The sequence below is a fragment of the Megalopta genalis genome, chromosome 11 (assembly GCF_051020955.1).
Source record: "Megalopta genalis isolate 19385.01 chromosome 11, iyMegGena1_principal, whole genome shotgun sequence".
Classification (NCBI taxonomy): domain Eukaryota; kingdom Metazoa; phylum Arthropoda; class Insecta; order Hymenoptera; family Halictidae; genus Megalopta; species Megalopta genalis.
Genome location: NC_135023.1, coordinates 6,631,538 through 6,655,042, shown reverse-complemented (window position 1 = coordinate 6,655,042; position 23,505 = coordinate 6,631,538). Strand labels below are relative to the sequence as shown.

Sequence of the window (23,505 nt, the reverse complement as noted above, 5' to 3'; positions counted from 1 at the left end):
AATCGACGGTCTCTCGATGTCGCGGATCCCTGTTATTTACAAACCGGAGTCCGTTGGTACCACGAAAGTCGAATGACACGCTCGGCACCCGTAAATAGCGTGTCCGCGCACAATATTTTCACGGTGCGGTTATCGCGAGAATGTTCGGCACCGTATATTACGGCGCTATAGAAACCGATCGTCGACAGTGGACTCTCGCGAAACCAGGTGAAATCTTGCGTCGATTTCGGAGCAATTAATCAGCTTCCTGGCTGGTTCGCCGGTCGCATTTCACTTTCTTCGAAGTATCTGTCACGCGTGAACGCTCGGACGCCGTGCACACAACACAGCCGCGGCAGCCGGAGAGAAGAGACACACAGGTACGCGAAATATGTATCGGGGAAACGGTCGCGTGACAGCGGCGACGCGGAGCGAACCGAGCCGAACCGAAGCGAATTTTCCTAAGATAATGCGGCCCTAAGCGCGAAATTCCTGCGTGCACACCGCGAACCCCTTGGGTGCATCGAAAGGTCGGCAAAAAACGCGTGTACGAGAGCCTCTCGAGGCATTCACCGGGCGGGTTTCAAGAACCGACTGCCAACTCGTGAATGCCCCGAGGTGCACGTGTGAGCATCGCCTCTCTCCCAGCCGAGACTCTTCTCCTCTAGATCTCGCCTCGCGGTTGGCTCCGAGACCCGTCCGAGAGCCGTCCGAGAGGATTCTGAGAGGATCCCCGAGACTCTGGGTCAAGCCACGACCTACGTCGTTCCCCCGGAATAGGTGTCCTATGAGCGGAGCACACCAAATACGAGAGAGGCCCGACCGCTCGATTAATTCAGTAGGTCAGGTTCGAGTGTCTGGATCCTGGACCGAACCTGTCCGGATGATCGATTCGCGAGCGGATCCTGTACTCGATAACGATCTATAACACCGTTCCACGGCTCTGCCGAACCGACTCCCGACGCCCGACGACCAACAACCACCGACACGTACACACGCGAAAACCGAGAAATGGGTGTGTCCGGCACCGCCCACTAATCTAGAGATCCTATCATTGGTCTACGACTAAGGTCAATGCTTTTCTGCACCGGCGAAAAAATCTTTTGAAAAGTGCTTTTACTGTTCGTGCCGCAGAAGCCGAGTCACGATTCGAGCAACGTAATTGGTTCGCGTTCTTTCATCGGTTTTTCCTCCCGCATCGATGATTTTCGATGTTTCTCGGACCTCCAATTTTTTTGTTCGACCGCGAACTCCTCTCCGAGTTTCGGCTCCTCCCAGCCAACTTTTTCGCTTCGCCTATTCGTTACGGGTCCACTTGTTCGCATTCTCGTCTTATTAACTTCGTCCGCGGACTTTCTCTCATCATAAATTCTCGGGTTCTCCCGTAATTTTTGTAGCTCCTCCCATGAGCTGCCGGTTCGCGAGTGCAAACACTCGGCGCCGGTGATAGATGTTGAACGATAAATTATCTCATTTCGCCGGTGGTAATCTTCCCCGGACCGGGATCGCGCCGGTTGATTTTCATCGAACAAGACGTTTCCGACTGGAAGACGAGCTTTGTTGCATACCACTTATTTAAACGGGAAGTCGTTTCGATTTTACACGCGTCCCACGGTGCCGGATGAAGTTCTCTCCCCGATCCACGGACTCCGCCTGGATCGCCTCAGTCATCGAGGTAAAAGGTGAAATACCAGACAAGCCTTCTTCGTAAAACCTCATCCGTGGCATTAATAAGACGCCTCGCAAAATAGATACTTCCCTTCGCCTGTAATCTGCATCCTGCGCGCGCGAGCGAGCGAACCAGCGAGCTAGCAAAGCCAGCCAGCCAGCTAGCTAGCTAGCTTAGCTAGCGCGAGCACGCTCGAACACTGCGAGGCTGCGAGCGACCGAGCGGGTTGGGTTCGTTCGCTTTATTCGGATCTCGTTTAATAAGCGAGAAGCGATTATTCGAGGAGAAGCGAAGGCTCGAGCCGAGAGCTTTTCACCAGTGTGTACTCTCTTTTCATTCACTTTTTGCGCGTTCGCGCCGATTTTTCGCCGCGCGATACGAACTCCGTTAGGTCGGTTCACTCGTTTCACTGCGATTCCGTAATGAAAGGTAATCAAGTACCGCTGCCGCGGCGTGTAGGACTCGCAAGAAACCACGGTTTTCGTGCCTGAAAATGGGTCTGCCAGTTCTCTTGCGCACGTGAAGACCCGTTTAATCAGCGGACCAGGGAAAACCGAAGGGAAACGCTCTTTCCACCGCGATGCTATTTATTGTTACACTTTGTCGCCGGCTGCGCCGCGATAACCGACCGTGTCTCATCCATCATAGTTAGTCCCCTTTCACGGGGCCGGTGATGAGCCGCCGGTAATATACCGTTTAATCTGCGAATAATCCTCGTGACTTTTAACGAGTTAATCTTCCATCTTTCATCTTTCATCCTTCATCGTTCGGCCATTCTGTAAAGCTACCGAAAAGCTCGTTTTCCAATTCGGCGCTCAAAGAATCGAAACGCGCGCTGTTCTCCTTTGAAAGTAGCCAACCATTTTTGCTCCTACCGACGCGTTAATCAGTCACAGTCGAGGACAAATTCCTCTGCACATTGTACGGTGGCGATCGCGGCCAATAAAATTAACGTCATCGCTCAAATCGCGGGGAGACCTGCACAGCGCGCCACAGCCAGTCACACCGGTGGGGGTCATGTTTCGCGTCTGACCTATGACATAAACGAGCGTTAATAGCCTCTGTAAATTCTCTTGCTCGCACAGTGGGTTGTCTCTATGACGGGTACAAAAACGACATTCTTCTCCGAGTCTTGCCAACTTTGCTGGCTCGTTTCAATCAAGCGATCACACCCGAGTGAAATCGCGGATCGTAGGAAGTGGATCTTTTTTTCCCCGTTCAGATGCTCTCTTTCCCGCCTTTTTCGTTCGCTGTGGTTCTTTCTGATAATTATCGAACACTTTTTTCCTATCCCCGTACGCTCGTCAATTTGCAATAGAAAAATCATCGCTCGCTAAAAACTATTCCGACATCGAAATGCGAAACCTTTGACGAAGATTTATGTTGCTGCACGTGTTGCTTCTCACCTTCGGTTTCTCTAATGGGATACGTAATTGGCCTGTCTCTAATAATCTCCAGGATTTATGATTATTTTGAAGAAGCCACCGGGAATCGATTTAGTTCGTCGAGCCAGGTGTAAAGGTGAAAGCTCGGATTTAGATTAGCAAACGCGTTGCATCCGACCTCTTGAACCTCAAATGGGATATTATGATTGGTCGGTCTCTAGTATTGTTCAGGATTTACGATTATGTCGTAGGAGCTATCAGAATCGATGTGACTCGTCGAACCGCTTGTTAGCAAATTATGAAAGCTCGAACTTAGCTAATTGCTGCGTCACATTATAGTCGATATAATTGACCAACTACTATCAATTATCTAAAATACTGTCGCAGGAATCGCTTTAGTTCGTCGAATCACGTGCAAGCGAATTATAAAAGCTCGAATTTAGGTCAGCAAGCGCGCGTTTCTTCCGTCTCCTTGAACAGGAAATATAATTAGCCTGCTTTTAGCAACGTTCTAAAATGCGCCGATGATTTCGAGGAAGCCGCGGGAACTGCATCGCTCGGTCGAATCACGTGCAGGCGAATTCTAATTTTTTTTTACGGGAGGACGGCAACAGGTTTCGGATCGCGACGCGTCTAGGCTGCACAGGAGCTCGATTCCAACGTCGACAAATTAAAGGTCGAGTGCAACGAGTGCGCCGCGCGCGTTCGTAGGAATTGTGGGTCGACTCCTCGCACCGTGTTACCTCGGAAATCTTCTCAGCCAAAACGGATTAGGTGTACGCAGCGCCGAGAGATAAGTGATTGCACTCGTGCATCATACTCTCTCGGAAAGAAACCAAGGTTGCTTCCGGCTTCTTGCGCAACATCGGGAACAAGGAAACGGCTACGATACGTTGGCGCCCGATCGCCGAGTTAAATTCTTCCTAGTTTTAAGCCTCTCCCGAGCGATCGGAGATATCTTACAGAGAAATTCAGTTAGCCGAGTTTGTTTCCAAAGGCTGCCAGATCGCATCTCCATTTCGCACGAACGTTTTCCTTAACCGAGCGCGCGCGCGATTCCCGCGTTTCCTGAATTCCTTGCGCGGATAATAACAATTTATTGTCAAGGAGGATGATGGGCTGCTCCTGAAATTTTTCTCTCGCAATTAGAGATCGCGCTTCGGCGGCGGGGAACCGTCGAGTTTCTGCTACCACGGACGATAAAATCGCCGGGTTGCACTCGATCCCTCGGGAGAGGAAGAGGCTCGCCATTAAATAAGCAGCGAGATCGGTAATTTAACAAATTCGAATCGTGGCTGATCTGCGCCAACTACCTGGTGCGGTAATGCATAGTTGCTTTCGAAATGTTCGCTGCATCGCCGGTCGGCTGTGCCGGCCAACAAACGTCCAGCCGATCGTCTCCGGATCTTCTTGCGGACGTTGCCGATTTTTGCGAAGCGATTTACACTAAAACGCGCAGAAATCTTTTGTAGGATATTCCCGTACGAACGGTGCAAATTGCTGGAAGTGCGGAACATCGCACTCGAGCAACTTGCAAGCTGGACGTTCGATCGTCTTGGAAAAATAACGATTAGACGGAAAACGTTCTATTCTGGTCTTTTACATATTGATAGCATGAAAGTTGCCGGTCTAACGATCACCCATAAAAACGAAACTCCGTTTAATTTCGATTTCTCGAAGCATGCCCATAAAACTCGAAATCTCCGTGGCGCATCTGCGGCAGTTAGCCGTCGAGCTAACGCGCGCGCACGGACGCGTCTCGATATCACCTCGCATTACAGTAACCTTTGCGTAATAGCGTAATGAATGAAAGCGCGATCCTTTCACGCGAGGCAGTGACCTTTCGATGGACGCGGAGGATCGCCGATCGATCCTCTCTCGATCCTCTCTCGATCGCCGGGCCTCGCGCGCGCGATGCGCGCGGCGCGGCCGCGTGAAAACGATGGGCTGCCGGCTGCCGCTGCCGGTTAATCCGAGGGTTAGGATGGATATCCGAGTGCCGCGATTCCACTGGGTCAGATTCACGCTTGACCTGGGCCGAACGGATACCTGCTGTAACCGTGTATCAGCGACGGCTAAGAATACCGGTGCTTCCGGATGCTTGCGCAACGCCCGGGAACCAGGAAGCAGCCGCAGAAGAAAAAGAAATGATAATTATTCGACTGTTGTTCGCAGCCGAAGAAATCGCGGCCGTTCGCCGATCGGTCGACCGTGGGCTGATTTAAGGGGCCGAACGATCCATCGAGTAAACCGCGATCCTGGATCGAGGCATTCGAGTTGCATTCTGATCATACTCTCGGAAAAACTCTGCTCTTCCTGCCTCGATTCTTGAAGTTGCACCGGTTCGATTCATATGCTGATCGTCTCGAAGATATCGTAACCTCGGGAACCCAGACACTTCTTCGGACTTGGAGTGTTCCCATTCTTCCGACGTTTCTATCTCCTCGCACGTGAATCGAAACATTTACTTCTTAGCGACAGCTTGATTTGAGAGAAATCGGAGGCAGATAGGCTCGACGCTACTCCGCTTTCGGTTAATTTATGGCAGGGTCGAGGGTTCGCGTAGCCACTCAAGGCATAGTTCCCGTCGACGGACAAATCCCAGACGATGGGTACTCGACTAGGCGCACACTCGTTGACATGTGTTTAGAAAGTTGGGCATCTTCGAGTATGGCAGGCGACACGATGTCGTACCGCTATCTGAAACGTGCATTTTCGTAAGAGGATCGATTGATCGCTCGTGTCAGCGCTTATCTCGGAGCCGTCATCGAAGAAGTTACATTTCTATCCACACAAGATTTCTGACATAATAAATATTTCCGGCTGGAATCGAGTGCCAACCGTGGTTCGATTATATTCTTCTTCAAAAAAAGGTAACTTCGAGATGATCAACTTTCAAGATTCGATCGCGACGTTTCCTTTAAAATACGACTTCGAAAATATTCAAACGACATTGACACGATTGCGGATAAAATAGTTCAACGGCTCTGGCAGGGCCTTGTTCAACTTTCTATCTTTTTCCTAATTCGTGACTTGAGCCACGGTCACGAATTATTACCCTACCGCAAGACCTTTCCTCGACCGAGCATCCAGTTACGCTCGGTCCCGCATGCTCTGTAATTGTTCGATCATTTCGATGAATCGTTCTTGTTTTTTTTAGACACTCGCGAGGAACGAGGCTTCGGAATCCAGTAATGGCAAGATAGATGGCTGAAGTTCCAACGGTCCTGTGCCCGTTCGAGTCTAGCCGATCGCTTTCGAAAACTGTTAGGCTCCCGTGTGCGGTTCTCCGGCCGATCACCGGCTCGTTTATGATGCTGCCGGCGCGATCGATCGCCTTTCACGTCGATCTTGTTCCCCCCTCCTCCTACTCCTCGATATCGGAACGACCGATTAAGGCGTTTCACGCGTGTTTCGTGCATTCCCAGAGCAGACTCTCGATGGAAACGCTCGCGATTATTACGAGTCGCGCGCGCGCGCGCACGCCGGGAATTCGAAGATTACAAGCTTCCCTTGCACCGGAAGAAGCTACGCTGGTCGGATAAAGGGAGAGCGAGGGAGAGGGAGCGACGTAGAGAGAAACGGAGAGGCCGCTCGGGCCGCATAAAAAGATATTGTTCTGAAATTACAGAGCTCGGAGCGGAGAGGTTCGGTTCGATAGGCGGTGTATGTGCTCCCTCGGCTATCGCCGAGCGGAGCGGAGCGGAATCTTACGTGAACCGGGGAGAAGCTCGGGTCCATGAGAAAAGCAGATGGTCGGATTCGTGGCAAAAGGAAAAAGTCGAGCGGCAGGGACGCGTAAACCGTGCGTAATACCTATAATACTCGTGTGACCGCGGTTTTCGCATCGAGATCTAACCCCCCGTGCCTACCGTGCGCGACGGGACCGTGGTTCTTGATTACGTAAGCCTTGCCGAGAAGAAAGATCGTCTACTAGAAAGCATGTCAATGTGGCAATCCGACTTTTTTGCCTATCTTTTTCCGAGACCGGTGAACCGAGGCCCTGGGACTCGCGAAACTCGCTGAAATAATCGCATCTTCGCCGACCGCTGTTTCCAAGTACGCTGAAATCACCTGTTTCATTATACATAACTACCCGTTTTATTATACTCGGCTGTCTCGTTATGTTCGACTTGTCCCGTGGATACGTTGGAAAGACGGAGGTCAGAGTACCGTGAGAAGTAATTAGGGTTTAGCCTTGTATCGATTCCGATACCGATCGAAAGGCTCGATTGGAAAGAAAAAAAGAAAAAAAGAAAAGAAAAAGAGAACGAGACTCGTTTCTCGTGTACTCCGCATCAACGTTGTCATTCCATTACCTCGAATTTTACGATCTACTCGCGCCGTCCTTCTCCATCGCAGGAAGCAAAGTTATTCTTTCGCCGTTTCTGCTCGTCTCATAACGGTTTAATAGAACGAAAGCCATACAATTAGAACACGCGCAATTACAATCATTGTACGATGCGGGCAACGAGGATTGTTGCGCGGTGATTCAATGCGGTCTCTCAAAAATTAACAATCAACGGAGTAGTCCGGCTCTTTCTTAATAAATTTTTCCACAACGATGGGAATCGTATTCGCCGAGCCGACGAGTTATTCGCCGGTAACATACTCTATTAATTTCCATTAGCATTTCGATTTAGTAGAGAATTATTCAGCCGCTTTCAGACGTAACGCAATCGTTTGCGAAACTTTGCTCCGGACGATCCCCGGCGCTCTTTCCGTTGTTCGTGTAATTACGACCGTTAACTAAGGGATGGTGTCGCGCTGGAAGCAACGAAACCCCGAGTTTACGAGAGCGGAGCAATTGCGCAACACGGGTCGAAGCAATTCCCAGTTTATCGGCGATACGTACTAGTTGTGTTTCTGGTCGAGGCGACGCGACGCGATGCGGCGAACGGACGGTGAACGGTTAACGTGTCGACCTTCGCCGAAGGCGACTAATTAGACAGAGTTAAAAAGTGGACGGACCAGGATCGTCGTTAAGTGGGACAAGGTGTCGCCCCGCATCACTCACCGACTGACCCATAAAAGCCGCGCGCGGCGCGCTCAAAATTCTATCAGAGATTTCCGTCTTCCGACAAATAAATGCGCGTCCTCGCGAGACGTGAAACCGACGGACTCGCAACGTTGAATGTTAATTCGGACACGCCGTTAACGCCGCGAACCTTCCTCGTGGTCCGGAATCGAGCGTGCGTTGAAACCACCGCTCCGACAAAAGTGGATCACCTCTCAACCTTCGCGTAAACAATCCAAGCCTCGATACCGGTTCGCGCGGCTTCCGTTCGGCGACAATCTCCCGCGCGAAAATTTCTGCACCGATCGCGTTCGTTATCTTTTCTCACCCGCCGATCGAGGCAAATCGTTTGTCGGTCGATTTTGGCTTTCTCGGAATTTTTATACGATTTATTAAACCGAAAACTTGTTCGTTCGATTGCTACGTCGCGAACTCCTCGTGGACGAGCATGTAATGTCTCTCTAATTGACGCTCAGATTGTGCAGAAAAATTGACAATTTGGGAAGAGGAGATACGATTATTCGAGCCTTGTGGCTCGTTTTCATTATTGTTGTAAATCGGTGACTATATAAACGAGTCGCAAGGCTAGAATATTCATATCGCCTCTACCCAAATTGTCTATTTCTGTGGACAATCTGAGCGTCAATTAGAGAGACATTACTGTACTAAGAATATTTTCTCTTTAGAGAACGGACTCGACTGCCGCGAGACACCCACATTCGTTCGTTGAAACACCAAAGTTGATTTCTACGCTCATGGATAGAGCGCTTAGAATTTCGTTAGCACCTGCAAACTGCAAGTGCACAATGTTCAGTTTTACTTCACAAATTATTTGTTATCCAATAGTCTTGCACGTGTTCGATATGATTATAGATAATCAATGGATCTACATTGGTCCTCAAAGGATCTGTAATGATGCCTATAAGAACGATTCATCGATTTCGTGGATCTTCTTACGTTGGAATATCCTTGCATCGCGCGGAAATATATCACGGCATTGCTCTAATTGATTAATCAGAACGTTGCTTCTGGAAATTAATTGGACAGAGCTGTTCCATCAATTCGAATAGATTTTGTCTGCTCACACCGTGACAACGAAATCTGTTTGCGCCGATTCTCCACGCTTTTTACATCGTTCGAATAAGTTCGAACGCGAGGAAAAACCAGTCGACGCACTGTCCAGTTCCTGTTCCCATCAGTCCATTTTGAAAACCGTGCTCCAGCATATATAAACATCCTTAGCCTAATGACGGAATTAGCATACTACTCGAGCATTGCCCTCGATCGTTGGTTGTGTAATTTATTTTTCGTTAGCGTACACAGTCGGTTCTCCCGTACGGGCATTACCGCCGACTATCTCGCATTACCCGGTTAGGCCTTTGAAATGATGTAGAAAATCCTGCAGTTACTTTTCTCCGAGGAAAGTTGAATTCCTAGTCGTCGATCACCCGTTTCCTGTTACGCGACCGCTGGCGAGCTCGTCCCAAAAAGACACAGTCCGACGTCTCAATCGTTCGGCAGAACGCGCGGAATCACCGTGTTATTAGGTGCTAACTGTACCCGGGCCTTTTTGTTCGGCTTTGTTCGTCTCGCGGATATCTGGAAATTACTTACTCAAGCGCATTCCATCCGGCTATTTCGCCTTTATTCGCGGCTCGGCGAGGCTGCCGCGCGTACGGGGCGAATTTATCAAAGAAAATTAATGTTATTAGTATCCGTGAAGCGTTCGAAATGGACGTGAAAGAAGGACGAACGCGCCGGTAGATGGATAACGCTGCGCCGCGGCGCGATTGAAAACGCTAGGCGGAGATCCCGGGGCAAACCTGGCCTATGGTGATAAAACACGTTTTCCCGATAAGTACCGACAGACGCAATTACGGTTATCTACAGTTAGGGTCACTAAAAAAGCGGCGCGCGGGTCTCGTCGGTCTAGTTCGCCACGAGAGATCGCCGCAACCGGCAGATCTCGATCCCTCGCAAAGGCGCGCATCCAGCATACACAATCATACGCGAGCGTACCACAAACGTTCGCGCCGGCCAGAGTTTGCCGCTGCCAGAGAGAGCCTACGCCCATCTATTACATACCGTTATATTATATCTATATGTATTATATATACATATGTGTACATATATATATAACGAGGAAACATATTTTGCCTACGCTTACGCCGATTCCCACCTAGTCGAGCTTTTCTTTTCCATTCATCGGAAATGTCCTCGGGCCTAGCACAGATTCGCGACCGGGGAACCCCATTGAAAGGTGTGCGTAAACCGCCGCCTGGTTTATAAAGTCATTATTACTTATCACGGCTCGTTATTACGGGCTTTCAAGATCCCGCCGTTTAATCGGCGCCACCTACTTTATCGACGCTTCGATTAATTGATCATTAAACGGATTCCAACGTAATAAGTTGGTCGAAGAGGAGCCGCTCTCACGGTGACGCTTACCTTTTTGTACCGCGTATCCTAACCGAACATCGTTCTTGCTTGCAGATTTTGATCGATGAGCTTCGAAGATTGAAGAGTGGAATGCGCAATTTGAACAGCAACATCTGTACAGTAGATGCTTTATGTATTGTAAGGATGTCGACAAGATTCTTTCTTGTTGGACAATTTATGGTACGGTTGGTAAACGACATCGTTATCGACCGAGGAAATTAACGGTATCTCGTTTCGCTGCGAGATGACTGCACCGGCGTTCAGAATCTGCACAACTTCGTTTGAATTTTAATTTTTAAGTGGGCGCATGCTAATGAACTCATTTCTAATCGTACCAAATGATGACCTTCGGTTTAACAAAAATTTATTAAACCGAATTTCACATTTGGAACTCGGGTGCTTTTAATAAATAGATTGTGTATTTAATTTTATTAAATTGCATTCGTAAAACTGTAAATAATTTCACCGGCATGTGGTACAATTTAGAGTTTACTTTCAAATAATTTCTAAACTCGTGCGGATTCTTCGAAGTTTATCTCAAATTTTTATGCAATAAGTGCGGTATACGTACGTTCACAACTGTACGAAAAATTCACAAAATGGTGCAGAGAAGGCGAATTTACAAATCTGTTGTAAGAAAGGAGAAAACGACAAACTGTGAGTAAGAAGGAATGGCTATGATCACGGTGGTGGAAATAGGGGGTAGTAAAGAAAGATGGAGGGTGCAAATCACACGGCACGAACGGTGAAGTTCTATTCGTCTCTGATAGAGTTCGCTGGTGCGCATCTCGAGTCGGGTCGATATTACAGCGCAAGGGACAAAAGATTCCGTTACGGTCGACGCTCTTTAGTGATCGCAAATTCAAGGCATAATGTTTCAGCTGACGGCTTGTATGTAGTCAAGATGGCTTCGGCGGAACAGGTCGGTCTGAACAAAACTTGGGAATTATCGTTGTACGAACTGCATCGTACGCCTCAAGATGCAATCACGGACAACACGGAGATTGCGGTCAGTCCACGAAGCCTGCACAGTGAACTCATGTGTCCAATTTGCCTGGACATGCTGAAAAAGACCATGACCACGAAGGAGTGTTTGCACCGATTCTGTTCCGATTGTATCATTACCGCACTTCGAAGCGGTAATAAGGTAGGTGATACCAATTAAACCACCTCGGCGTACAGGAATCTGTGTTCCCTCGCTCGTCAATGGTGCATAATTCGTACACAAACTTTCTCTTTCCGAGGTAAACACCAATCAGCGCCGAGCTGTTTGACACCAATGTTTCTTTTTTCCTTATTCGGCATTTTTTGCTTTCTGTCACTGTTTCGTCGATGCAGATCCGCGTAGAGATTGATGCTGCAATCGTTAATAGTTAACAGTGAAAGATTTAACGGTCGATCTTTCTCTAAAACGAAACGCGTATCCATCTGCGATTTTAGCGCGCTTTTTCGAAGTGCGGCGCAAATGCGTCGTTCGTTGTATCGTTGCGTAATTGTTGTTTGTTTCTTCGTTGTTGAACGTTACGACGAACGTCGAGCAAAAAACGTGGAACTTATTTCCATTTTGATACCAAGAATAGCTTCACTTATTGTTGTGTTGCAATTTTTACAATTTTTGACACTTTAAATTGAATCTTCAACAATATTCCTAATTTGATCGGAAAGCAATACTTGCACTCCGTAGTCAATTTAGTCTGAGCTCAGCACCGCAACCTGTACTAATCCAAATATTGTTCGCAGGAATGTCCAACGTGCAGGAAGAAGTTAGTATCGAAAAGATCCTTGAGGCCAGACCCTAATTTCGATCTCCTGATCTCAAAGATATACCCTAGTCGTGACGAGTACGAGGCACACCAGGAAAGAGTGCTGGCCAAGCTGAACAAGTCCCATTCGCAAGCTGCCCTGGTCAATTCGATAACGGAAGGCATCAAATTGCAAAGTCAGAACCGGCCACAGAGGTCCAGGAAAAACGCCAACGAGTCTGAGAACGCCAGCAACGCGACGCCTTACAACAACTCTCAGAATGCCAGTGCGCCTGCCACTCCGAATGCAGCAAACTCTGCAAACCAAAGTGACTCGTCTCAGAGCGCGACCGGGCCTCTAAACAATAGTAGCGGTGGTAACTCTCAAAATTCCAACAGCGTCTCCCAACCTGCCAGTAGTCCTGCTGTTTCCGGTAACGTCGCCTAGCCGAGACTCGAACGACGGCGATCGAGCACGGTGGAACTGATCGTTTCTATGTTGCAGGAACGACGTCAAGGAATTCGACGACACCGTCGCCAAATCCGGCAAACCAGATCCCGAAGCCACCTAAACGACAGAAGAGTTTGCAAAACTCGGAGAACGATTCCTCCAGCGCAGAGGCTGAAACGGGTGGCGGCGATTCGATGGTGGACACCGAAGGCGAGGGACCGAGCGAACCTTTGATGCTCAACGAGATCGAGTTGGTTTTCAAACCCCATCCAACGGAGATGGCTGGGGACAACTCGCTGATCAAAGCTCTCAAAGAAAACAGCATTCGGTACATCAAGACCACCGCGAATGCGACAGGTAGCTACGCGAGACGTTTGCTAGCCTTTTGCTATAGATTTAAGTGAATCTAAAGATTATTCTAGACTCGTACTAACGGTCGTCTTTGCAGTGGACCACCTGAGCAAGTACCTGGCGATGAGGCTGACCCTCGACCTGGACACAGAGTTATCCGAGTCGGACAGGCTACTGAACTTTTGTATTTACATAGCTCCTTCGCCGGGCCAGCTAGTTGTTCTAAGCGGATCGCAGACGTTGCGACAGGTGAACGATAAATTCTGGCGGGTCAATCGACCCCTGGAGATGTACTACTCGTGGAAGAAGACCTAGGGAAGGCCTCGAAAGTACCAGTCTGACGGGAGCTAGTCGCATCGGGCTTCGGCGAATCACGACAAGCATTCGTACTACGTTGTAGTACAGATAGCGAACGATGGAACACGTTTACTATATCACAAGAGGACCGATATATATGTATATTGTATATAATATATTATATATAATATGTTATATATTATATACGTTTTAATATTGTATAATATTATATTATATATTATATATTTTACTGTACATCAATAGCCTTGATTCTGTTCAAGGACGGGTAATCAGTGTACGAGGGACGCGCGGGCTCTCGTATGCCAACGACAGTGGTGCAATTTTTAATCTTCTTGGGACTGGTTGTTGCTACAGAGATCTGTCGGTACTTGGAATTAGGTCCTCGTTTAGGGGATTGAAGTTTCGTCGTCGATGTACACCTGGGGATATAACGGGGGAAAGAAAGAGTTTACAGAGAAATTGAAACATGTTGAAACTGCCATTCACACCAGACATTGCATTGCAAATCAATTTGCATTCGTGAAGGGAGAGAGATGCGTCGCCGAAAAAAAACCTTGTGTTACTCGACAGCGTGTAGTATTTATCCGGCCACGGCCCTCTTCCCGCAGGTATAAGTTAATCCGGTGCGCCCAGTTATACATATATTTCCACGAACCGATGGCCTCAATGGTTGAACTAACTTATTTAAGTAAGCTCCGACTCGCTGTGGACCATTCTGTATAGTTTCACGAAGAAATAAACCAATGTATATAACGAGACTAAGCCGGAGCTGTTCGTATAATCAATGGGGCTCTGCTACCTCTCTCGTCTTTTTATTTCCTTCCGAGCTGTTCGACGAGATTTATTGGCTCTCCCACCCCACCCCCGGAGGCTCCTCCACGCGGTTCGCTCTTTGATAGAAAAATCTAATTTTCGATCGCGGCGAAGATACACGGGAAGCGTCTTTGCCGCGGACGGCGAAATAATCGATAGGAGCCGGGAGACCAGACCCTATCCGGCGCCCTCTCGCATTTCCACTGAACCGAAAACAATGCGAACGCTCCAGCTCGGATAATGCCACCCCTCTTTTAGTAAACGGGAAACCACGTTAGAGCCCCATGCTTTCGCCACGCACGGCACGCCGTAGCACGTACGATCACCGGTTCCTTCGTGTCCCCGGTTATGGTTGTACGCCAACGTTTCGCTTTTAACATCCGCGTATTTGCATTTCTTTTCGTCTCGCGATTATCCTGAACGAAGCTCGACGAGCCGTCGTAGTCTGTAACGCGATATTTTTGAGCACACGAATCCCGTTGCGATGTTTTAAACGGAGGGAAACCGAGCAGATTAGGGCAGATCCGAGATGAAAAGGGTCGGAGTCGTGGCAGGAAGCACAAAGAGTTTCCGGTTATCCTTGCTTATCCGGGTTGCGTCTTTTCGCGAGTTTTTCTTCCCCCTCGATTAATTAATGTATTCCAAAGCAGCGTTAGATTCACAGCAGTCTAGCAGTGCCTAATTACAGGCCGCGCAACTGGCGTAATAACCGGTGCTCCTAATTAGCGCTCGCAGTGAATCTTACACGGCGAATCTCTGTACCGCGGCGCGCCGGCCCGCGCTTGATAACGGCCGATCCATTAATAAGCATCGTGTTAATTGCCGTATTCTCTCGTCGGTAGGGAAAAAAAAGGAAAGGGAAAAATCGTGGTAACGAGCAACGCCGTTAAAAGTTCGAGCACCCGCCACCGGGATTCTCGATTTGGCTCTCTCAATTAGCTTGATTAAGTCGCTGGAAGATTCGTGTTATTACAATTTCTATTTAAAGCACGTTCCGTGCGGCGCGATACAATATCGTTAGACAGCTTGATCACGTGGCGTGAAACGTTATCTCGAGTCCGTGGAGGCGTCGTCGGTATCCTTCGCCTCCGTGCCGGAGCTCGAGCTCGTCAATAACTTCGCCGCCGACTCCTTCGATATGTCGCCAACCCCGAGATCCGACGGGATCTCCTCTTCGTCGGTGATCTCCTCGCTGGATCCTTTCTCGGAGAATTCCTCGTCGAAAATGTCCCTGCCGCTCCTCGATGCCTGCTCGCCCTTCAGAAGTCTGCGGATCTCCTCCTGGCCGAGCCTGGAAATTCATCGTCCCATTAGGTTCATCCAGATATCCCCCCCTTCGGCACCTTTCATCCTGTTATCGGCGCCGACTGGGTCGCCGCGAGTTATTCTTCGTCCGATGGACAAGGAACCCATTTACCCTCGATCCCATTTGCCGGTGACGCGGTCGAAATCCCGTGACGGGATCGATATCGAATAACGCAACCGGGAATACTAACGGTGTCTTATAGGGCTCCTTGTACCACAGCGGATACCCCGAGGGATTCTGCCTACCGCCGTCGGGAATCGAATTCTCGGTCGGCATTGAATGCAGCCTGAAATGCGCCGGCTCCACCGTCTCTTCTAATAAAGCGGACACTTGTCGCGCGTAATCCTCCGTTCCCGCTGTTCGCTCTAATCTGCGGAACGTCGACACGTTACTCTTGTTCTACAGCTCGTTTCACCAGCTCTCATTCACGCGGACGGGCGACGGGTGCTGCTACTGGCTAAAAGTATTCCAACGCCTGTTAAAACGCGCCGACATTTTTCGAAACTTGACCAGATGTACTGATCTTTTTTTTATGTTAAAGCGACTGTTTTTCGGTTCGGGTTCAGATAAGAAAGCTAGACAGCAAGAGTTCGTTTATTCTTGTTTGGTCACTTCAAGCGATAGCAAAATTAAAACAAGGTACAATAATGTCTCTCTAATCGACGCTCAGATTGTCCTCAAAAGTGGACAATTTGGGAAGAGGAGATACGATTATTCGAGCCTCGCGACTCATTTTTATAGTTACGAATTGTCAAGAACTATAAAAACGAGCTTCAAGACTCGAACAACCCTGTATCTCCTGTTCTCGAATTGTCCATTTTTGTGGACAATCCGAACATCGGTTAAGGAGACATTACTGTATTTTAGTCATTGTTCAGTAAACATTAGAAAACCCTTTAGACCAGCTTTAAAAAAAGTTATAGCTTTTTATAAGACGTTCGAATACTTTCTACCGAGGGCTGCATTTGCTTCTGGTCAAACTCGACGGTGATTTGTCGATTGAAAAAATTATATTGCATCGGATCCGTTGCTATAGCAATACATACATTTCGGACGCAGCGATGCTGTCAGATAATGAGCATTATTTGCTTTAGAGCACCCGGCACGACTCGACTCGCTGAATTCTAGATCGGTATCGTCCCAAAGAATCCTGTTCCTTTACTTGTGAACCATCTGTCGAGTGAACTCCAATCTCGGCGTGGTCCGCGTGAGCTGCGGGACAGGGTTCGGCGACCCCTGAATTTTCCCGGGTCGAGGCTTGTTTGCGCACTCGCTGACGCCATAGAAATTGCCGAAATGCACCGCCGCGTCCTTCGGAAGATTCGGGCTCAATCTAGCGTCTTTCGAGGCTGTCGACGAGGCAGCGTTCTCATCCGTACCCGGCGAGCTCCTCGAAAACTGATACTTCTGCTTTCTCGCAGCGATCCTTGAAAGGTAATAATCGTACATTAAGGTAATGACGGCTCGATAGGCGAGGAGATGTTAAACCGGGAGCGAGCCTGCGTATAGCAGCTGCTCGATATTCCCTCTACAGGCTCGTTTGTTCTCCGACGAGTTCATTGAATACCTCTGCTGGAATGTCTAGCACGCCGACGGCCGCGGGGGTCACCTATGACCGGCGCTCGACCGGCACCGTGGGAGACGCCGGCGACCGTGGGGCATTAAATTAATTGCTGCCGGAAATTCGACGACGATTCCAGCTTGGTCGCGGCGTAGAGATCGTTCGCGAAACAGAGACGACGACGGGGCTTTTTCACAAAAATTATACAGAGGAGTCGATTACTCTCGGAAATGGATGATCGCGTAAAGATCCGTGGTCTAGCAGCGAGAATGGTTGAAGTAGGCCACTCTCTATTATTCAGGTTAATTTTGCCCGCGATACCTGTCGTCCTCGATTGCACACGACGTACTAATTTTTTCCCCCGACGTAATTAAGGCCATCGCGTCTGTATTTTTACGATCAAAGATCAAGGATTCGAAGCGGAATAGGATCCGAGGGCAGATTAGAAATACTGCGAGGAAGACGGTAATTGTATCGCGCGCATGACCGAGCAGTGTTACGCAAATATTCATGAGCGTGTATAGATCACGAGAGTTTCGCAAAATTATTAAATCGCGAGCGAGCGTGAGGCAAATTGAATCGCGTTCTAACTCATTTCTCCCGTTCGGCCGGGGCAATTACCGTGGAAATTATATTTCACTTTGGCCGTGCTTCCTTGATATCCGTCCGGAAAAAGTGGGAAGCTCGCATAAACATTCGTGGTCTAATGATAACGTCGGCTCGGTTAAGTAATTTCATATAATACCACGTCGTTATAGATACACCGCCGCGTACTGGATGTATCGTTCTAGCATGAGAAAACGATAGGAAAACCGGCCTGCATTCATCGCATTAGCTAATTTACGCCCGAGAGACTGAGATTCCTCGCAATCTTCTCTCGGTACTTAAGGAACACATGATCCGTGGCGCAGTTACGATCGGTTAACGCGAATAATCGTCTCGTATTAATGGCTATTCAGATTTCGTTGCAAATCCACCGCGAAGCTATCAAATTAGTCGTTGGAAGTTCAGGGATTGTTCTTCGCCGTTGAAAAATCGCGCGCGTTAATTGATACGCCGGTAATCAGCCATCTATTAATCGTCCGGCGCTAATCAGCGCCGGAGCTGCGTTAGCAACCGTTGCGAGTCTCGTTAACACGTTCACGATCGACTCGCTGTAAAGCTTCGTTGTCTGGAATCCTCTTAGAAGCTCCCAACGAAATTCAGACGGCGCGAGACTCTCGGGAGAAAAATTCATTTCCGCGGTGCGGGTAGAAGAATCGTGTCACCCAGATGCAACGAACGGGTTCCGCGACCGCGGCGGAACGAGCGATTACCCGTGAAATGGCTTGAAAAATCGCGGGCTGTCGCACCGGAGGTTCTAATCGAGCCGTGCCATTTTATTCGGTCGAGATCGACGCGTATCCGTACCGTAACGGGGCATTTATTTCCGTTACGTTCCCGGAAAACCGCGTCGGCCGACGGGCTGCTGCGTCGCTCGATTCATCGTGACAGGCAATTTGCGCGGAATTACAGGTGAATATAGGGAGCAGCGCGCGGTCGGGAACGCGTCGCGGTCGGGTGTCGGAAGAACCTTATGAAAGTCGTCCGTCGTGTATCACCTGTCGACGACAATCGTCGCCGATGAATTATTCATTCGCGCGAATCACGGGCCGCGGATCCAGGCCGCTGCCGTGCCGGCGCAAACGGATTATGCAAAAGTTTACAATTTCCTGTCCGTCCGCCGAGCGGACGCGTTCAGAGACATGCTAATGGCCGTACGAAAGGGCCGATGGTAATTGACAACCATTGTCGACCACTTTTACGAACGGGAACGTCATAGAAAATCAAACGGAAATACGCTCGCAACCTAGGCGTTTTGAATATTTTTTTGCAAAAGACACGCGGTACCGTGGAATCGATTCCTGTGGGTCGAGGGGCAAGGCTTCTGGATGACTAGCATAACTTTTTTGCTGGAAACTGTTGGTTATTGTCGGTTCTACCGGAGATCTCTCTCAGTATTGACATTAATTTTTTAAAGAATCGTTGTGTTTTGTGGGATCAATTTTTTGGGAGATGGGATCTTCGAGCGACTACCATAATTTCGTCGTTGAAAAATATTGCTCTAAGATCAGCACAATTGTCTATCTACAGCTAAATCGTATTCTATTCGAAACATCGAGGCAATTTTTCCACGACGATAAACTTCAACGAAGTAAAAAGAATTCTTCGGAAAGCTGACAGAGCATAACCTCTAGGGGAAATGTTTCGCTCGAACATCTCCGGTACTATCGGAACGTATTCGCTGTACAAGACCAAAAGTAAAGGTGGATCGGCGAAGACCACAACCGCAAAGAACTCGATTTCCTACCCCGGTACGTCAATCGAATTTCGGGGAGAGTACCGCAGCCATTTCGGCCACGCCATGGACCGTGACCGTGAGCGGCCCGCAGGCACGCACCAAATCCAATTTCCCGAATTCGGTCTCGATCTCGATCGCTAACCTGCGAAGCTTCCCGGCGAACGAAGGCGACGGGTGTAGGTTAATCGGCGCGGCTCCGTGATCCTCGGTGATCCCAGTGGAGGATTTCACTTTCGTCTTCTTGAACATTTTCTCGACGGATCTGGAACCGTCGAATCCTCTTCGGGAAAACGCGATTTCTCCGGCGGTTCGGCGCGCGCGGACCGTGAAATTTACGAGACTTCGCGTTCCCTCGGACCTCGAGGCGCGTTTTGACCGATGCAATCGCGTTGATTTATTCCACGAGCGGGCTCTCGTCCGGCAAAGATTTCCGGTGGCCGAGCACTGCCACCGGCGGAGTCATGGTTGCGAGATTAATCCCGGGACACGCGTTCACCGCGAACGTTTTAACGGAATTAGATTGGTAGGTGGTCCGCGGCAATCGTTCTAATGGCGTTACATCGATAGAGGATACGCGCCATACACGCGTTCTTCCTCTTTTTTCTTCTTCCCTTTTTCCTGTCACGGACAGCGAGCGCGGCTCACCGCAATTAACCGCAACACCGTTTCGATGGTTCGTCCGGGATTACCAGGAAGTTTATTCTGGACTCCTGGAATCCGATACAAAACGGCCGTAGGATCGGTCGTTTTCTTCGATCGCGGTTTCGATCGACGCAGACCATACTTTTCCGTGAATTAATGCGCGAGTCGATTTTTAGCCGATGAGATACGTTGGGTCGGACACCGGACTACTTTACATAAATTTAATCTTCTTCAATTTATCGCTTATCTTGGCTCTGATAACGCGGTTTCGAAAGAAACTGGTCTGGGTGCAGCATCCTAGAACGATACAGGCGCGTCCCGATACGCGTAGGTACATTATTTTTCGTGCTATGGAACACGGAAGATGCAAAAAACGAAGGAATTTCCTATTAGCTTATGCATGCGGTAGACGGCAGGGGTGTTCGCATACTCGATATTGTAATTAGAAGACTGAGGATCGTTATGCAAATAACGAGTTTTCTTCATTTACAGTGGGCAGCCCCATTAATTTTTATTTAATACGCAGGTTTCCTTCTACGGGATTTCATAAACTTCGCGAGGCGAACAAATCGTAACGGAAGCGGGAGAAATCATGGCGAGGTATTTCATATCCGAGTAACATATCGTTAAGGCGTTTTTACATAATAATAACAGCATACCGAAGTCGATCGGATCGGTCGATCTGTTCCGCGTGGCCGAACAAAAGCTTCCGCCTGGGCCACCGTTCCCCAATCTTCAGAAAAATCGTGTGCTCGTTGAGGCAACGACGCGAAATCCTTTTGTTCCTCTCTTCGTTCGTTCCTCCAATCTTCGAGCATCCGAGACCTCGGAACCAGGATAAATTACACCCCGTTCGCCGAGAGATGAATGTTGCTAAACGATTCGCTCGCGCGCGTGTCGCGCGGAGATTTCGCGGAGTGGAAAGGTATCGCCATCGTAAACCACGTTGTCTCGTTTTTATGACGCGTATCAAGAAGAAACGACGGGAAGGGAGGGGAAACGGGTGGACACGTACCCACCACCGTACAGTCGAATACACACCGCAGATAAAGGGGATAGAATGGCGGTGCGGCGGTGCTTATTTACGATCGAAGGAGAGCGAGGAGAGCGCGGGAGAGGGCGAGAGGAGAGGCTCGAATTCGTGCGCGGCGCGAGAAAAGGGAGCAAAACAGCCTCGCCGGACGCGGAGCGATGCATATCTTATGCACGTGCCTCGAGAAAAAGAAAGGGGGCTCCTGACGCGGCTACCAAATTATTTATTGGCCACGCTGCATCGAGAAATGCTAAATATTTCAGAGGGTCAAATGGCCCTCGCGATTCCTGCCACTCGCGCTTGCCGGGATTCGAACCTGCACAGCTCCGCAATCTTTCTTCCGAACACACGTTCGAACATTTCGCTCGGCAAACATTTCCTCGCCGCATTTCACGCTTCTCCACCATTTCAGATTTCTCGCTTCGAGCAGCTGCGCGAGAACTAGGCGGTTCATTTACTCGTTACTGCAAGCCACGTGCAGAAATTATTTGTCGAATTCTTCGAGCGCAACGCGTGTCCAACGCGACTGCCATTATTATTCCAACGTTTGCCAGCTCTGTTACAATCGGCGTCCTTTTCGACGTCCACTACGGTCCGCCAGCGATCCAAAAACGCAACGATGCTGTGTCGATCTTGCGGAAACGATACCAATTTGAATCGAGATAACCGCGAATCTTAAATATTCCTCGAAGCCGGCAGAGCTCTTCTACCTCCTCTGTCTATCCACCGACTTCGCTTCGAACTGCCGGGGCAATATCTAAGAAAATGACTCCGAGTAATGGCAGTAATCTCTCAAGCCGAAGGAAAAAGTTCGTCCGAGTGAATGAACGTTTTGAAAAGGAAAGCTGCGCCGGCAGATAAGAAACTGGAATAAGTGTTTCCGCGATGGAACACTCTCGCGGTTTATCGTCCAATTTACACAGAGGCTTCACCTTCGGCGAAGACGCATTTCCCGACGTTCTCAGGGGCATCTTGCCGTTGCAGCGAACGCGTCGATCGCGGCATAGTCGAGCGCAACAGAAACTTGAACAGTGTTCCTTTGACGGAGCGCTCCTTGTGGCCCGGTTTTCCCCCGCATCTGCGATCCCCCGTTACGTAAACGCGTTGCGAACGCGGAATTTACACATAAAGGGCTCGCGTGTTTGCACGAGCGGCAGACCCGGGTCGCGACGTCGTCGTCCCCACGTAATGCTGCGTCCTGCTGTCAGTAGGTTTTAATTACTCGCGCGGCGCCCGGTGTAGCCCAGCTGCGCTCGACAATTATACGAGCCGGTAATAAAAGCTGCTCACGGACGGCCGCTTTGAAAAGTGATCGAGCAATCGGTTGGTTTTCTGTTGCGGCATCGGCATCGGCATCGGCGTCGTCGTCGTTGTCGCCGCCGTAGCGCAGAACGCGAGAACGAGCTCGCCGAGGGAGGTCCTTTGATCGCGATGAAATTCCTCGGCCCAGCACTTTTGCAGGCAATACGCCTTGAAAAAGGAATGACACCCAATGCGCGCTGATTGGATTTGTGATTGGCCGGCTTCGGCTCGGTTCCTCCGCTGAAAAACTATAAAAAACCGTTCGTTTTTTCGTTGCTCCACCTCCCGACCAGTTTAATTAAACTTCCTCCGGCCGACACCTCCCCGGTTCCTCCCCTAAACACGATCTTATACTTGTAACCCCCGTGCTACATCGTCGCGGAGCAAATGCGACACGAGTCCCGCTTCTTCGAGGCATTTCCGAGATCTGAGATCCGCGCTTTTTGCACCCGGCGAGAGATAAAGTTTGATGAACGAGCCCGCGGACGTAAAATAAATTATTTTCTGGAACTGTGTTCATCAGAAATTGACACAGCTGAGGAAGTACAAAAGTTGAAATGGGGTTGCTCGAGATCCAGGAGAGAGATCTTTGCTTTTTCCGTCCAGCGAGAGCTAAAGTTTGATGGACGATCTCGTAGACATTGTTTCGAGAAACTGATAAATTATTGTACCGAACCGTGTTCATCGGAAATTCGTTCATTCGAGAGAGTTCGGTTTGCTTCGAATTAATACAGAATCGAATTGAAATAAGGTTCTCGGAGATCTAGAAACGTGTCTGGCTTTTCGCCGCGAGACCCGAGTTTGATGAACCCTCGAAGGACGATCTCACAGCCGTCGCGTTCGAAATGCAGTAAATAATCTCTTTCACTTCCGATTAAAATGCAATCCGACATCTCGATACTTTATTATTAATCCTGTACCGTGTAATAACTGCAAAACTGGAATTCTCAATTGCTGGAATCTGTGTAAATGTATGCGTACGGATCATAAATAATTTATTCGCATATCGATTCATACAGTCGCGATAAAAGTCGATAAATAAAGTTCGTGTCAATTTGCATATTCTAGCTGGACGCGTTCCGGAATGCAAGGTGCGTTTGTTACAGCGATGTTATCGGATTGTACGTATGATAGAGACATCGTTGAATAGCACGAT

General features: G+C 49.1%; 2 protein-coding genes across 4 annotated transcripts; one reads left to right on the top strand and one right to left on the bottom strand.

Annotated features, from left to right (window-relative positions):
* Positions 1-228: 228 nt before the first annotated feature.
* Positions 229-14,109, top strand: Sce (E3 ubiquitin-protein ligase Sce). 3 transcript variants are annotated; one of them, XM_033480597.2, is made up of 6 exons: positions 229-359; positions 10,544-10,669; positions 11,371-11,636; positions 12,230-12,665; positions 12,737-13,039; positions 13,131-14,109. In XM_033480597.2, the coding sequence occupies exons 2-6, from the start codon at positions 10,621-10,623 to the stop codon at positions 13,346-13,348; spliced, it is 1,272 nt and encodes a 423-aa protein (XP_033336488.1). In that variant the 5' UTR covers positions 229-359; positions 10,544-10,620; the 3' UTR covers positions 13,349-14,109. The 3 variants fall into 3 exon arrangements, with proteins under 3 accessions (XP_033336488.1, XP_076381475.1, XP_076381476.1); XM_076525361.1 differs by lacking the exon at positions 229-359 and having other exon boundaries at positions 10,573-11,146; XM_076525360.1 differs by lacking the exon at positions 229-359 and having other exon boundaries at positions 10,570-11,636.
* Positions 14,110-15,124: 1,015 nt separating this feature from the next.
* LOC117226135 (uncharacterized) lies at positions 15,125-19,967 on the bottom strand. Its single transcript, XM_033480182.2, has 4 exons — positions 19,515-19,967; positions 16,633-16,896; positions 15,661-15,840; positions 15,125-15,455 (listed from the first exon to the last, which is right to left on the bottom strand). Exons 1-4 carry the CDS (start codon positions 19,619-19,621, stop codon positions 15,212-15,214), a joined length of 795 nt encoding a protein of 264 aa, XP_033336073.2. The 5' UTR covers positions 19,622-19,967; the 3' UTR covers positions 15,125-15,211.
* Between the last annotated feature and the right edge of the window lie 3,538 nt (positions 19,968-23,505).

What these genes read in the sequence shown, in the direction of transcription:
- Sce (XM_076525360.1), top strand. Translation starts at nt 11,205, where the DNA reads ATGGAGGGTGCAAATCACACGGCACGAACGGTGAAGTTCTATTCGTCT. An exon ending in CAGTAGTCCTGCTGTTTCCG is followed by an intron (nt 12,666 to 12,736) that starts GTAACGTCGCCT and finishes TCTATGTTGCAG; the next exon opens with GAACGACGTCAAGGAATTCG. An exon ending in GACCACCGCGAATGCGACAG is followed by an intron (nt 13,040 to 13,130) that starts GTAGCTACGCGA and finishes TCGTCTTTGCAG; the next exon opens with TGGACCACCTGAGCAAGTAC.
- LOC117226135 (XM_033480182.2), bottom strand. Translation starts at nt 19,621, where the DNA reads ATGTTCAAGAAGACGAAAGTGAAATCCTCCACTGGGATCACCGAGGAT. An exon ending in TTCGCCGGGAAGCTTCGCAG is followed by an intron (nt 16,897 to 19,514) that starts GTTAGCGATCGA and finishes TTACCTTTCAAG; the next exon opens with GATCGCTGCGAGAAAGCAGA. An exon ending in ACTCGACAGATGGTTCACAA is followed by an intron (nt 15,841 to 16,632) that starts GTAAAGGAACAG and finishes GACGTTCCGCAG; the next exon opens with ATTAGAGCGAACAGCGGGAA.